Source organism: Lytechinus pictus, chromosome 4, assembly GCF_037042905.1.
Source record: "Lytechinus pictus isolate F3 Inbred chromosome 4, Lp3.0, whole genome shotgun sequence".
Lineage (NCBI taxonomy): Eukaryota > Metazoa > Echinodermata > Echinoidea > Temnopleuroida > Toxopneustidae > Lytechinus > Lytechinus pictus.
The window spans coordinates 4,702,178-4,718,759 of NC_087248.1; the positions used below are offsets into that span (position 1 = coordinate 4,702,178).

General features: G+C 34.5%; 1 protein-coding gene across 50 annotated transcripts in view; it reads left to right on the forward strand.

Annotated features, from left to right (window-relative positions):
* LOC129259672 (androglobin-like) overlaps positions 1-16,582 on the forward strand; it is an 80,001-nt gene that overhangs the window by 44,661 nt on the left and 18,758 nt on the right. For 32 of the 50 annotated variants that reach the window (XM_064098128.1, XM_064098129.1, XM_064098139.1 and 29 more), the window contains 11 exons: positions 191-310; positions 4,225-4,258; positions 4,825-4,989; positions 6,089-6,242; positions 6,701-6,815; positions 7,298-7,462; positions 7,720-7,864; positions 10,520-10,561; positions 14,995-15,022; positions 15,693-15,787; positions 16,415-16,508. In XM_064098128.1, coding sequence (XP_063954198.1) covers positions 191-310; positions 4,225-4,258; positions 4,825-4,989; positions 6,089-6,242; positions 6,701-6,815; positions 7,298-7,462; positions 7,720-7,864; positions 10,520-10,561; positions 14,995-15,022; positions 15,693-15,787; positions 16,415-16,508 — 1,157 coding nt within the window. Of the gene's footprint in view, positions 1-190; positions 311-4,224; positions 4,259-4,824; positions 4,990-6,088; positions 6,243-6,700; positions 6,816-7,297; positions 7,463-7,719; positions 7,865-9,022; positions 9,044-10,519; positions 10,562-12,741; positions 12,769-13,291; positions 13,322-14,994; positions 15,023-15,692; positions 15,788-16,414; positions 16,509-16,582 lie in introns of all 50 variants that reach the window. The other 18 variants (XM_064098126.1, XM_064098127.1, XM_064098132.1 and 15 more) reach the window with 4 other exon arrangements.

Below are 16,582 nucleotides of genomic sequence, written 5' to 3' on the forward strand. Positions count from 1 at the left end.
AGTACAATCGATGTATGTAAATTTCTTCTTTTTTTGTAGGCAATTGAAAATTGGAACACATACCAGATTTCTAGCAAAAGTATGTTATAAAAGGAAAAAAATACAAGATATTTGAATAGTTACAAGCGCTTTCAGTAGAATATGAATGAATCCATTACATCATAATATTCCATCTCAATCGTCTTTGTAGAATGTACAAGCTACTGCTGGAAAGAAGTCTGCTGCCCCCGGTGGTCCAGCCAATCCCAGTGGTTCAATGACCTCCCAGACCCCTGCTAGGATGCCCTTCAGTCCATCACCACCACATCATGTAAGTTTCATTTAACCATATCATCATGACATCTAGGGCTGCCTGGCTGCATGACATTGAAATTTTAGTGAATAGACGATGTTGGGTCTGTCAATGATATATCGCCTCTTGTTTTGTAAACTTTGAGGTTTTAAGAAGTTTTTCTTTTTACATTTATATTAGTGGGGAATGATAATAGGTATATAGTGGTTATGCATTTTTGCAACATTAATGATGCACATTGATTGTCATTGCATGGAAGGGAAAACCCCTGTTGTGCATCAGTCCATGTGAAGGGTGTATCTCACTGAACGGCGAGTGTTTGTAAATATAGGAAATTTTGTTTGCCGTCATCAAGAATCATAGAGTGTGGCTGTAAGGTTAAGGTTTAACAGTGTTTTACAAATGATTTGAAACATTTACAAATGATTACAGCTATTTGCAACATTAAAGATTATAATTTGAATAGTTCTGCAACATTTTATCACCCCTGATGAATCGGGGAGGGGAACCAAAAGTATATTTGTGTTGGTTTTTGTCTCACCTGCATAGCAGAGTGAGACTATAGGCGCCGCTTTTCCGACGGCGGCGGCGGCGGCGGCGACGGCGGCATCAACACCAAATCTTAACCTGAGGTTAAGTTTTTGAAATGACAGCATAACTTAGAAAGTATATGGACCTAGTTCATGAAACTTGGCCATAAGGTTAATCAAGTATTACTGAACATCCTGCCTGAGTTTCATGTCACATGACTAAGGTCAAAGGTCATTTAGGGTCAATGAACTTAGACCATGTTGGGGGAATCAACATCAAAATCTTAACCTAAGGTTAAGTTTTTGAAATGTCATCATAACTTAGAAAATATATGGACCTAGTTCATGAAACTTATACATAAGGTTAATCAAGTATCACTGAACATCCTGCATGAGTTTCACGTCACGTGACCAAGGTCAAAGGTCATTTAGGGTCAATGAACTTTGGCCGAATTGGGGGTATCTGTTGAATTACCATCATAACTTTGAAAGTTTATGGATCTGATTCATGAAACTTGGACATAATAGTAATCAAGTATTACTGAACATCCTGTGCAAGTTTCAGGTCACATGATCAAGGTCAAAGGTCATTTAGGGTCAATGTACTTTGGCCAAATTGGGGTATTTGTTGAATTACAGCCATAAATTTGAAAGTGTGTTGGTCTAGTTCATAAAACTTGGACATAATAGTAATCAAGTATCACTGAACATCCTGTGCGAGTTTCAGGTCACATGATCAAGGTCAAAGGTCATGTAAGGTCAAAGAACTTTGGCCACGTTGGGGGTATTTTTTGAATTGCCATCATATCTCTATAAGTGTATTGGTCTAGTTCATAAAACGTGGAAATAAGAGTAACCAAGTATCACTGAACATCTTGTGCGAGTTATAGTAGTTTTCAAAATCAGCACTGCTGCTATATTGAATCGCGTGATGCAGGTGAGACGGCCAGAGGCATTCCACTTGTTTTTTGCTGTGTGAGTCTGTGAGATAACCCTTGATATATTACATTGTCATCTATTCACTATTCATCCGGTTCAAATTGTTTTGAATATTCCTTTTCATCCTTTTCTTGAAAGAAGAAGAAAATTTGTGTTCATGATAATGTAATGTCCAATTGACGTGTGTTGCGATTGATTTTGGTTTTCTTCTCCTATCCTATACGTATAGCGAGGAGCAGCATTGAACATTGAGGGCCATAAGGTGAAAGATTCAAAGATAGATCATATTCACTCTTGTCACCTTCTTACAATCACTCTCACATGGTGCTTAATGGAGTATTCTTACACTGGCTTCCAACATCCTTTCTAAAGATTCTCACTGCAGCACATCTCTCTTCCCAAACAAATTATGTCCTATATCTGGGCCTATTAAAACAAAACTTAGCACTAGTTATACTTGATTTCATTGACCATCGTGTGCAATCAAGCGCACAAATCAGCTGTACAATCAGTCATCAAGTTTTGTGTTAAGGGTCGATCCTTGATGCCTTATACAGTCGTCTTTCTTTTGGCCTGTTTTATATACTTTTCAGATATCCAGTACTCAGTCATACGCTCCCTCAGTTTATAGGCATTGGGAGATGTAGTTCACATTTTATTTTATAGGCCCTAGTATAGTAGTACATGCATGCAGTACATCAGCATCAGGGGTGTGAGAGTTCAGATTTTTATCTGATTTCAGATTTTTTTGTTTTGATTTTCAGCTTAATTTCAGCTTATTTTTGGCCTTCCTCTGTACAAAAAGTATGAGAGCTCTTTCTATTTCAGACTTTTTCAACACTCTTCAGCTTTTTTCAGATTTTTTTATTTGTGACCACTCACACCCCTGATCAGCATGAAATTGATTTATTTCTGATAATCAGCTTAATAGTAATATATGTCATTAAAAAGAAAACAATACTTCTCATATCTGGTTTATGATGCTCCATAGGTTTATTAATGATTTATCTTTTTACATCAATTCAGAATATGTGAAGTGAATACAGTGCTTGTCCTATCATTTTAGTTACAGTGAAAAAAAGTGAAGAGTAGAATGCTTTGAAAACAGATGCACATAAAACATACATCAGTCTTTAAGTAGACGTCACAAAGTGTAACTACTTAATTGCTTGTGCTGCATCTTACAAGCCAGGAATCCAGCTTCATTCCAATCGTTATTTCTGCTTTCCCCTTTGTTTTATTTCTGCTGAAAAAGGAGAATAAACATTGAAAAAATGCTTGAGGGATTCCTGACTCTTGATGCCTTAGCCAAACATTATGAATAAAGTAGGGGGGGGGGAGGGTGGGGAGGGTTCCCCGAATAAGTTTGTCTAAATTATCGTTGTTAAACCTTTTAAATGTAACATTTACAAACTTGCTTTTTCAAATAGGAGATCCTATTGTTCCTTTCTAAAAAAAAAACTGTGCTAAAGAATTGCACCAATGTGCTGATACTGTACTTATTGACTTGGAATGGCTTTAAACACATTTTGTCTGTAAATTCCAAGAGTTGTCATTCATTGCTTATTAAAGCTACTTTTCATTTTGCAGACATAGAAATGAAAATGCCCTGGCACTGTCTCTGACTTATAGCTCTCAAATAAAATTTGACCATTATTCTCTTGTAATGTTACTTGAAATTCATAAATGTACAGATGCGGTTTCAGGATATAAGCAATGCTGTAAATTAAAAATGGGTTAGATCCATAGAGAAGTGCATAAGAGATCATAAAAAGAATTGTTTATGGACAGGACACCTACTGGTACTTGTAAATAATCATCATCAACTTTTTTCAGTAGCATTTTAGTCTATCTATCATCAAATTCTGTATGAATTTCTTTTTATATTACCAAGTTGAGCACTTGTATCACCTCACAGACTATCCGCATGCAGTACATTTTCTTTTATAGAATTTTTAACGCATGTGAACATCAAATAGAAAGAAATGTTTTCCAGTTATTTCTGCTTTTCTAAGTTTGCTATCAACCACATTAAAATAATTCCCTTTTATTTCTAAAATAAAAATATGTTATTCTCAATCTACATTATTAAAGATTCATTAAAGGCTTTTTTACAATTTATTTTGCCTGATTTTATTTCCTTTATCACAGATAATCATTAGCCCATATTCTGAAGTCCACTTTAACTCTTATATTATGAAAAAAAAATTAATGTCAAATCTATTAAACCAGCCATCGAGATTACCTTGTAAAATGGAAATATGACAAAATGGAAATATGAATATATACCAGGCTCATACTTTGATAATATGACTTCATTTGTATTTTATATTCATAATATTGTTTCTATATAAAACTTAAAAAGGTAATGTTTATAAGTCAGTTCTCCTGATTTTAAAATTGAATTATATTCGGCAGTAAGTTCAATTTGATGATAATTTATCTTTCATTTTCTATTTACAGACTACAACAGATGATCGATCTCCTCATTACATGTGTATCCTTTGCAACCAGCATCAGAAATATGTTTCACAAATAGATGTCAAGAATGAAAAGTATATTTAAGATTTTCCTAATGGATAACAGCATACAGGTTGTCAGATGGATAAATGATTTTGGTCAAATTTCATGCACAATGAAAAGAGTTTCATAAAAATCATTGAAAATGTGGTCATAAATCTATTTTGATGAATTCCAGTACTGTCCATTTCTGCTTAGCTGGCCACACCAATACTGGGGCCCACCGATATGGCCAGGTATGAGAGTATAGTTGTGTAATGCAATTTCTTTGAATATTCATTTAATAGGTATTATTTGTTATTAATTATCTTCCATTTTGTATTTCTCTGTGACTGATTGTCAACACAAAATACCTATCAAAAATTGCCCATGATATATAAAGGAGGTGAAGAATAGAAGAAGGAAACTGGCCATTGTTGTTTAAAAGAGGATTCAATATTAGAGATTGTGGGTAAAAGTGAGATTGGATATGGCAGTTCTTTCATAACTATATTAGCAAATGAAATGGAGAATCAATTATCCTTGACACACTGAACTTGGCAGTCGTTGATAATCTGGAGCCTACTGAGATCATTGTAAGCTTCTCATCATTGTCCAAGTGGTTTGATCCTGCTGCGGACCTACCCAAGACTTCCCATAGCTCAACAAGAGGAAAGGATCAGCTCAAGGATACAGAATCCATTGCTGGATCAAGCAGTGTGGCTGATGGTGAGTGCTGATCAAGATTGGGCTGGTAAAGGACAAGTCCACCCCAACAAAAAGTTGATTTGAATAAAAAAAAGATTCAACAAGCATAACACTGAAAATTTCATCTAAATTGGATGTAAAATAAGGAAGTTATGACATTTTAAAGTTTCGCTTAATTTCACAAAACAGTTATATGCACATCCTGGTCGGTATGCAAATGAAGAGACTAATGACATCATCCACTCACTATTTTTTTTATTTTTTTTTATTATATGAAATATTCTCATTTTCTCCTATTGTCAAGTGAAACAACGATTAATTCTGCCCTGAACATGTGGAATTAGCATTGTATAATACTATATGGTTCCGTCAAGTTCGCCCTTCCTGTCAAATCTGTAAAAAATGAAATAATGTATAATTCAAACAATAAAATAAATAAATAAATAAATAGTGAGTGAGGGACATCATCGACTGTCTCATTTGCATGTCACTGAGTTGTGCATATCACTGTTTTGTGAAAAATAAGGGAAACTTTAAAATGTCATAACTTTCTTATTTTACATCCGATTTTGATGAACTTTTCAATGTTATGCTAGTTTGATTTTTCTCTATTTATTGAAATCACAATTTTCTGGGGTGGACTCGTCCTTTAACAGCCTGAGGGTTTTAGAAATGTCAAGCAGTTGCGATCAGGATCTGCTTTAAAACAGCTCTTTGGTTTGAGCGTTGTCAAGCAATTGCGGCTGGGCTCAATCAATAGTAGCAAATATGCCCTGAGCTGTTTCAGCACGAATGGTAAACCATTAACACTGTATTATAAGTTGACTAGATTGTATCTAAGAACTCACAAGTTCTTGTTATATAAAATCTTATTATTTTGGTAACTACAGTGAAAAGAGGATCAACTATTAAACCTACTAATCAAATCAAGGTTCTGATATCATATAATGACGAAGCCATTATTAACAGTCATTACCGGTAGCTTTACTCAGCCTAGTCTAGCCTAGCCTACTTGATATTTGAGAAACAAAACCTGTTCATTGTTGGAGAATTTTGCTGGAATATCCAAGACCACACAGTGAAAAATCACTATTTGTGATATCTCTGAATTCTTTTTCAGCAACCATAACTCCCAAAGACACACCTGTGACACCCACCACACCCGGTCTCCTGGTAGCCGAGCCTTACTCCTGGAAGAGTCTGGTGGTCGGCCAACCCATCTTGAGGATTCGCTCCACCTTCACAAAGGCTGCTGCTCTTACCTTGCCTCCTGGGTGAGTACTGTCCTTCAAAGGCCTGAGGACACTGCATATATTGCTTTCCTTTTTTGTGTGCTTGTAGGACTTTCCAACTAGTTAAGTATAATTCCCCATGGTCAGTCAACTGATATGCTCGAGAATTTCACTAATTAAAGAGCTATCCCTGCTCATTATACATATGTTAAAATATGATATAGAATATTTAGAGAGAACTTTGTGTCCTAGTGCAAAATCATTGCCTTCCCATAACTTTATTTTATGTGAAATTCATAACTTAAGCCACATATCCATAGTTCACTTCTAAAGCTCTGCAAAGGCATACAACCAGACAGAGCAGTAAGTTTTCCCTTAAATATCTGATGGTACCTTGTTGAAGATGGGCTTTTCAGTGCTCATAGGAATAATGACTATGGTTGTTTGATGTTTTGTGTTGATTTTCTTTCCATAAATTATGTATTCTTTCTGTTTTTCAGGCGGCATGTCCTACGTTTCATGATGACAGCTCCTCTAGGATACCATGTCCATCTCTGTTCCACTGTACCATTTGTCTATGGAGATGAGGAAACTGTGATGACTCATCTTACAAAGGTAACCCTCTTTCAAAGAAATAGATACTCAATGAATCTTCATTGTATCAGATAATAATAATAATCCACTTTTATATAGCACTTAATGCATCAAAACAACGTCTCTAAATGCTTTATAGATATATTATTACCCTGGTCATCTGATCCTGGCATGCCCACTTACAATGTATGCACCTTCTCCCCTCCCTGGGGAGCATTCCAACAAGAGTTCCAAGACTCAATTGCTAGGCGTACTACATAGGCTTTCGAATCCTATCGGGTACCCATTTAACACCTGGGTAGAGAGTGGCAAAGTGGGGATCAATACCTTGCCAAAGGACGCTAGGCCATGGTGGGATTCGAACACATGCCTCTCTGGTTACAAGGCGAGAGTCAGAACGCTACACGGCTACGCTTCCATGTTTTGGCTTCACCAAATGTAGAAAAAAAAATTATACCACCACCTTTGATTGCACATTTTTATTTATCGTATTTTTTTTTCAGGAGAGTTGTCGGTTTGTAGATCAGGCCATGCAGGTCATGCAGACCATAGGTAATGCCATCCAGAACTTTGACAACAAGGAACTCTTCAACGCCAACATGAAGGAACTTGGCCTCCTACACTGTCCTGTACGCAACAATACCTTGGCTGTCATACACAACCATGAGGTGAGATCTTATTATTGATATAGTAAAACAAATTAGGCAAGAGGTATTCATTATTTTTTCTTTTCATTTCAATGAACAAACTTCAATGTATAAAGGGATCACATGGTTCCCAACTCTTGAGTTTGGTTCCTTATAAAGATGATATATTATTTCCTTCATGGTGCTAACCATTGACCTATATGATGCTCGATAAGTCCTTATATTTTTCATTACAATTATAATTTCCACATGAACTACCCTCCCCATTCATTTTTTAGGTGTTCAAAGATGCCCTTTATAACACATTGCGGAGGGCACTCACCGAGAGTCTGACCCCAGAGATGACCTTTGCTTGGAAGGCATTCAACTTTGATGTCCTTACTAAGAACATTGCTGGGATACCTGTCAGTCAGAGTCGCCCAGGTAACCCATTTATCTATAGAATAAGAATCAAACATATATGCATTTTATCTTAATCACAAACGAATCATCTTAGTAATATAATTGCTTTGATATTTGGATGCACTTTATTGTATGCTTGTAGCCATTTCAATATGTAATCTCTATACATATATTTGTGCAAATGTCTTGTAGTGTTGCCCAACTTGGTGAAAACTTTGCAGCATTGTAATGATACTTCATGCTTACTTTATGTTATTGGCATTATATGATATATATATCCATTTAACGTCATCATTATATATTTACATTATGTATGTATATGTATTAACTTTTGTGGACCTTGATAGTATGCACTCCATTCTGTGCACATCAGCAAATTGTTAAGTAATAACTTTAGGATGCAATTTGATTTAAAAATAAAAAAGAAGAAGCTTTGGATTGGGTGAAATTGTGCTAAATATTGCTGATATTATCATTGTTATATTAATAGAAGTAAATCATCAAAATAATTTATTCATGATCTCAAAAGCATGACATGATTGCAGTGTGAATAGTCCAGTGTAGTTTATGTACAGACTCATTGTCATAAATTGATTTGGTTTGTGTCCATCTGTGTAGTTTGATAAACTTGTAAATTGTTGGAAGGTGAGGGGTTATTAATATTTTGTTTGTGTATGTAATTCATATTAAGTGTTCATCTTTTGTATACTGAAATAAATAGATTCCACAAAACAAATTGAATCCTCATTAATTTCCAAATATTATATTGGTTAAAACTGAATTATTAAGAGATTCTTGGCCACTTTTCTATTAGGCACATTTCTATATTACAGCATGAAAAATAGAAGTTAAAAGGGGCACAAAATATGAGTGGGTTTTTTTTAAATCTTTTTTATTTAGGTCAATCAACAGATCGTTCAAGGCCATGGCCTTAGTGGGTGAGGATTAATTCAAGCCATGTCCTGTTATCATTTGACATTTATATCAAGTTGAATATTGGAGATATTGAAAATAACCTCTGTAAGATCTTTAAGATACCCTCTGTAAAGTGGGTCCCAGCATTATCTAAAAATTATACTGGCTTGAGACTTAAAAAAAACCAAGAACTGTATCCATGGCTTTTAGAGTGTTCTTAACTTTTGATTTAAATTTTCTTCAAATTTGCTTGTGCCTTTATAGTCCCACCTGTCGATAGGCCATGTAAGTATGAGATAGGACTCTCTCATATGTAACAGGCCTTTCTGAATCACCTGTTAAAATTCAATGTTGCACAGATTTTTATTTTCAAATGTATGAAATTCCAATAAATTTGTCACATTGTGTAAAGGATTTTTCTTTTTCTGCTGATGATAAAATGCTCTAAAAAGTCACATCATTTTCACCATTGAAAGTTTGACCATATTTTAGACATATTACTTAATAATTCGCACACATTTTCATTGGTAAAATCAGACGTTAGTCAAAATTTTGAACCCAATCATTGCCCACTTTCTGTATTTTTGTCTTCCAATGTCAATCACTTTACCATCATCCATGTATCACACGCACCATGCACGTGTGTTTGCCTGATAAATCATCATGCACGCAGCAGATCTCATCAGTGAATCAGGAGGTATACTAATAGATGGTTCATTGCTAACATTCAAGATGATAACCTCACTAACCTCATAAAATTTTATCCTGAATTATCACTTGTACTAATCATTTTTATGACGATTTTTACTAATTCTAAATTTGTGAATTATGTATTGACTTGCTCAGAAAAAGATTGAAATGTCCTTGGGTAAAAAAAATATATATCAGTTCCACAAAATAAAAAAGAAAATGCAATATACTGACATATATTTACTGCATGATTTTAGTACTTAGTGTAATAATTCTTAGACACCTTTTTCCATATGCTTATAAGTTTGTTTGATTTTCAGACTGTGTGATGTATTTAAATGTAAACATTCTTTATACCCCATGAATAAAAATACATCGCATATAATCCATTTGCAATTTCATCACTTTGATATTTTTCATGCCAGTTGTAATTAGTTATTCACACTAAAAACAACTAATAACCATCCTGCTTTGTCATTTTGAGATAATTTTCACATAGTTAAGGTTTAGAATTTTCATTTGCATTGTAATATTTCTGTTTTGGTCTTTCAGAGATGATAAATATGTAGGAAATAAACCTAGTAGTGTTGAGGATTTCTTGTTTGCTTTCTTCATTTTGTTGCCATAGTTGTTGAACTAGTTAAAAAAAATGGCAATTTATACTTCTTTCATAGTAGATTGAAGTTTTCTGTTGCTTTACATTCGTTTTTTTTTTTTTTTGAATGAATGAAAGAGAAGTTTAATGTGTACATTCTTTTAAGAAGAGTATTAGAAGTATCATGAGAGTATAAGTAACATTTTTTGGGTTAAATGTTGTCCTCAGAAATATTGTGTATTTCAGCTATAGATTCATCTCTTGTTTTAAGAATCATATTTTAAATGATATATTATGTACATAATATATTTCTATTCACTTGTTTTCCTTCAATATCTACTTATAATATTATGGTATGATATATTTTCTGTGATATTGATGAAGACTTTACATTTTCCCTTAAATTCAAGCATTCTCTTGCTATAGTGATATTCAATGTTGTTACCAAATTTTTTAATTTTCTATTCACATTACAGCAACTGGTGCATCACGGAAATCTGCCAAACTGTTGAGAAAGAGTAAGTTTCATCTTGTTGTATTTTGAAATATTGTGGCTTTGAAATTAGGCTATGATCAAGTCATGTACACATACTTTTTTTACAAATAGATGGAAATTAGTGAGTTTCATTAGTAATAGCAGTGACATATATTTATAATATATTTGTGTATATAGTTTATAATCCATAGTAAAGCGTTAGATAAATCATATGCCAGGTAGTCACAATTGTTCAAACTTTAGTCAAGCTGTCATCTGTTAAGTCATACTGTATTATCTTTCATATGGTATGCCTTTCAATTCGTCATCTTTATTTCAGTTACTTTTAGCAGTCAATAAATACATGTACAGGTTTTTTTTTTTCAAATAGCATCATAGTGCACAGTTATATTTTGATAATTGAAGTTTAAGGAATATTCTTCTTAAGAAAATAGATCTCTATGCTAGAAGCCGTGTGTTAACGATAAAATACCCCCCCAACAACCCCCCCCCCCCAAAATAAAAATGTCACACATCTCATTTTGATAATGTCATCTGTGCTTGTTATGGAAGCTTAAAAGTGCCACCCAGATGTTTAGATAATCATCTTGTCATGTCTACATCCCATGGGAGAGATGATGAAATGACAAGAACTTGGATCTCGTCATGTCCACATCCCGTGGGAGAGATGATCAAATGACAAGATCTTGGATCTCGTCATGTCCACATCCCGTGGGAGAGATGATCAAATGACAAGATCTTGGATCTCGTCATGTGTACATCCAATGGGAGAGATGATCAAATGACAAGATCTTGGATCTCGTCATGTCTACATCCCATGGGAGAGATGATCAAATGACAAGATCTTGGATCTCGTCATGTCTACATCCCATGGGAGAGATGGTCAGATGACAAGAACTTGGATCTCGTCATGTCTACATCCCATGGGAGAGATGATCAAATGACAAGATCTTGGATCTCGTCATGTCTACATCCCATGGGAGAGATGATCAGATGACAAGATCTTGGATCTCGTCATGTCTACATCCCATGGGAGAGATGATCAGATGACAAGATCTTGGATCTCGTCATGTCTACATCCCATGGGTGAGATGATCAGATGACAAGATCTTGGATCTCGTCATGTGTACATCCAATGGGAGAGATGATCAAATGACAAGATCTTGGATCTCGTCATGTGTACATCCAATGGGAGAGATGATCAAATGACAAGATCTTGGATCTCGTCATGTCTACATCCCATGGGAGAGATGATCAAATGACAAGAACTTGGATCTCGTCATGTCTACATCCCATGGGAGAGATGATCAGATGGCAAGATCTTGGATCTCGTCATGTCTACATCCCATGGGAGAGATGATCAAATGACAAAATCTTGGATCTCGTCATGTCTACATCCCATGGGAGAGATGATCAGATGACAAGATCTTGGATCTCGTCATGTCTACATCCCATGGGAGAGATGATCAGATGACAAGATCTTGGATCTCGTCATGTCTACATCCCATGGGAGAGATGATCAGATGACAAGATCTTGGATCTCGTCATGTCTACATCCCATGGGAGAGATGATCAAATGACAAGATCTTGGATCTCGTCATGTCCACATCCCATGGGAGAGATGATCAAATGACAAAATCTTGGATCTCGTCATGTCTACATCCCATGGGAGAGATGATCAGATGACAAGATCTTGGATCTCGTCATGTCTACATCCCATGGGAGAGATGATCAGATGACAAGATCTTGGATCTCGTCATGTCTACATCCCATGGGAGAGATGATCAGATGACAAGATCTTGGATCTCGTCATGTCTACATCCCATGGGAGAGATGATCAAATGACAAGATCTTGGATCTCGTCATGTCCACATCCCATGGGAGAGATGATCAAATGACAAGATCTTGGATCTCGTCATGTCTACATCCCGTGGGAGAGATGATCAGATGACAAGATCTCGTCATCTGGTCATTTTTTTAAAGAGATGTAGACATAACAAGATTATTATCTGAACATCTGGGTGGCACTTTTAAGCTTCCATAGTTTGTAGACAATATAAAACTTGATAATAGAATGTGTAGACCTATGTAATCAATTTAAAATATGCTAGATACCCCAGGTATAACAAAAACTTCATGATAAAAAAAAAACATCATCAAAGTACATCTAGATTAATTTTGATTACTTATTGGGTTTCAAAGTGTCAAGAGCAGGCAGTCATGTTAGTTGTAAGTAGAATAGCGAGTCTTGTAGTCCCAAGTGAGAGTTTTAGTGTCAGGATTTTTTTTTTCCTGTATGTACGTACATTTTGTATGCTGTGAATATGGGTGGAAAGTTCTCTAATAAATGTTTTGGGGACTAAAATTGTATTTCCAGATGAATGTTTTGTATGAGTTTACATTTTTTTGAATTTTATTGATGTTCATGTATATGGATGGATAAAATAAAAAAAAATTCCATCTTCACTTATCCTTTCTGGTGTATATTGTTTATGTTATGTAGTGAACTTAGAAGTGTATTTACATAATTAGTTAATTGTTTTTCTTTCATGTCTATGAAGTTTTCTGTATTGTTATAGTCATACATGTGTGTAGCTTAAGAAGAACAAAGGATTTATTGATATTGTGGGTATTGAAGTGGTTTTGACAGGAAAAATAATGTTTTGTCTGTTGCTTTCCCTTTTTATGTAGAAGACTTCTTGTAGTTGTAATATGTCCTCTTTTCTTGTATTATGCTATTCATTTTGAACAGAAAATGCAGAGGAAGTAGAACCACAAGGCGGTGTGTTTGGACCTTGTTTATTTTTTGTTTATGTTCTGTTTGGCCCCCTTTCACTATGTTTGCAATGATTCCATCCCACAGCATTCAATCATATTTTTTACCCATGTTTAATTTACATCTATCCTTTCCTTTTTTTCCTTCCATTTGTCCTTCACTGGGTTTATCCTTCACTTTACGAGTTGCGATCATCGTCACAATTGCACTTTTAAGAAAACATGAATGCACTTTTTTCTTTCCCCTTTATTATGGAGTGAACTTTATTCTATGAATTTTAATCATGGGTATTTCACAAAACTTTTTTAAAGTTTAGAACAGATTATAGAACTATTGTACTTTGAGTTTTTAAAAAGCAATATCTCACTGCATTCTTGAAATAAATTTGATGATTCTTACATACTCTCTGTTTTATCTAATTACAAACATTCCTCAGAGCAGTGTTTTTTTACATTCCTAGGAGATTGCTGAATAATGAATCTTTATAAACTTAAATGAATAAGGAAATTACTCTTTGATTTTACCTTCAAAGTTTTCATTTCTACTATTTCAAGATTTTATGTGAACTGTTGCAGCTTGGGAATAAAGTGTATCATATCACTCGTGTCATTTTAATTTCTCCTATGTTGGGGTTTTTGAAAAAAAATTGAGTGCATTTCATAACAGAGCCCCCTAATAGTTAATGTTATCTGTTTTTCTATCATACATTTATCTTGATGGTGAAGGGATTTATTATTTTGAGTGAAATATCCAATATCAATCCATGTATCATGTTTGCTGAATAAGAATTCCTACAAATTTTCTGCAACATTGAACCAAATAGAAAGTAGCTAAATCAATACTTATAAACAGGGAAATTTTCTGTTCCACAAATGTAATTCAAAATATAATACATAAGTGATGGAACTTTGATCACATTTACATTTATGTTCATTGGGTGTATATATTTCATACCCTTTTATCATAAGGTTGGAAAATTGTTAATTACCTGAAAAGTGTAAATTGTAACATTCATAATCATGATTGTTTGTAATTAACTTTATCACTATTTTACACATATATTAGTAAAGATTTGATGACACTGTTGCAGCATAATGCACTAAAAGAAGATAACTCTTTACACAGCACAATTAATATGACATAACCGTCAATATAAAATTAAGTTTACTTTGCATGTTTAGCTTTTAAACAATACCAATGAAGATCCTTTTACTGAAGCGAATTATTAGGACGTCTACCTCTCCCACCGTAAATGTATCAATAATTTGTTGTAAAAGCATTTTAATTGTTGCCACTATGTGGGGCCATGAGGATTTAAGTATTAAAAAATTGTAATTACTCACAGCCTAAATGATTTGTAAGTGAATTCAAAGTAACTATTGTGTTGATTTTATTAACATCAGCATAATACTAGCATAATACCAGCATAATACTTGTTATTAGTGAAAATAAATTCAAACCCTTTCAGTGAGGCAGTAGTCCTTTTCTTTACCCTCATTCCCTTCTTTCCTGACTATCTTTGTGACAAGTGACACTGTTTATGAATTACATAGTTGTTAAGAGAATGATCATGTGAAAAAGATGCCAAGTGGAAAAGAAATTGAGAGATGTTTTGATAATTTGTTTCATTAAATTTCTAATAATAACATACATTTCCCCATAATTAATTTGTTAAACAGTTGAAGTTCCAGACCAGTGGGTAGACAGGTGAGTATGAGATCATATTCAAGCACGTTATTAAAAACTATTTCGATTTAGAAATTAAAGAGGCATAAAACTAGATTTCTTTACTATTTACATGAGTAAGTTACATAATTTCAGACTTCATAAAAATTTGGGCTCTAACCAAAAGATTTGCTGTTGATTGCAAATATAGATTTTGAATATGGAAGTGCTCTTTTGATTGGTTTTTAGTTAGTGTTTTAAACAACATTTGCATGCCACAGTGATTTTGATTGGCCATTGTTATTTAGTGATTAATTGCAAATCTTTGTGAAATTACGCAGCACAGAAAGCACTTTAAAGTATCTCTACATTTTACATCAACAGTCAGATGTAGTAGAAAGAAAAAAAATTCATTGTTTTCCCTCCCACCCCTCCTTTCACAGGGAATATGATATTACCTTATCCAAGTGGAATATTAAAAAAATTATTTATTAGGCAAATGCTTAATGTCCCCGAACCATAAGATATATTTAGCAAGACACATTTACTTTTACAAGCACTCAGACATTTTTTTCAACCATTGGTAAATGCTATGAATTTTAAGGCATATTACAAAGGTGCCAGCTAAATCTTAGGTGAATTTGTATTAAATTAATTAATCCATCTATCAACCAAGAAGTCTGATACATTTATTACTGCTGTCCTATTTCAGGCAACCTACAGAACTAGAAGACGTGGCTGTGACTCTCTTAGCCAGGTACTGGAGAGGGTGCTATGTACGTAAAGTCAAGGCAGCCAGGAGTCCAGGTCAGTCTGAGTATAAATCATACTTCTATTTTTCTTGCTTCAAAGTGTTTTAGGACCATATTTGATAAAGTTGCCACTGATTGTAATTCTATTGTCTATGATGTCTTTCAGGGAATGTGTCATTTTGATAGGTTGTTTACTATGTTATCAAGGAATACATGTATACCACTGTTGATGTCAAAATTAACATTAGTAGTAAATTTCATATAGAGATACTTTCCAGTTTTGTGCTGCAAGATCCAAGAACTATCCCGGACAGATAAGCTTCCTTGTAGAAAATGATCCCCTCCATCTTTCTTACTTCCAATGGGTAATTTTTAGTTCAGTGTTGGTGTTGCAAGAACAGATTCAATTGTATTCCATAGCTCCAACATATAATCTGAGTTACAAAAACGGTCAAAATAACATAAGTGATATCTCAATACTGAGAAACAGTAGTCCTAATACCAGCATTCCTTTATTTTGGGGCTGTGTTGATGTAAAAGTTGGCCCAACACCAACATCCAAAGGTCATCACTGAACTTAAAATCACCCATAATCTCACAAGTAATCCCTTAGATCTGACCCTAGCATTATCCCTCAGAATGTTTTTTGTTCCTAATCCAATCCCTTCTTTATCTCTGCCAGGAACCGTTGCCAATGTCCAAGCTAAGGAGCAGCTTCAGAAAGCCTGGAGCATCATGGAGCCAAACCTGGAGCAACATGCACTCCATCTATTCAGGTTAGCTTGTAAACCAGGATGGTGATGAAAGTGTGCCTTCGTTATAGATCATTTCTCAACAATTAATCACCAAC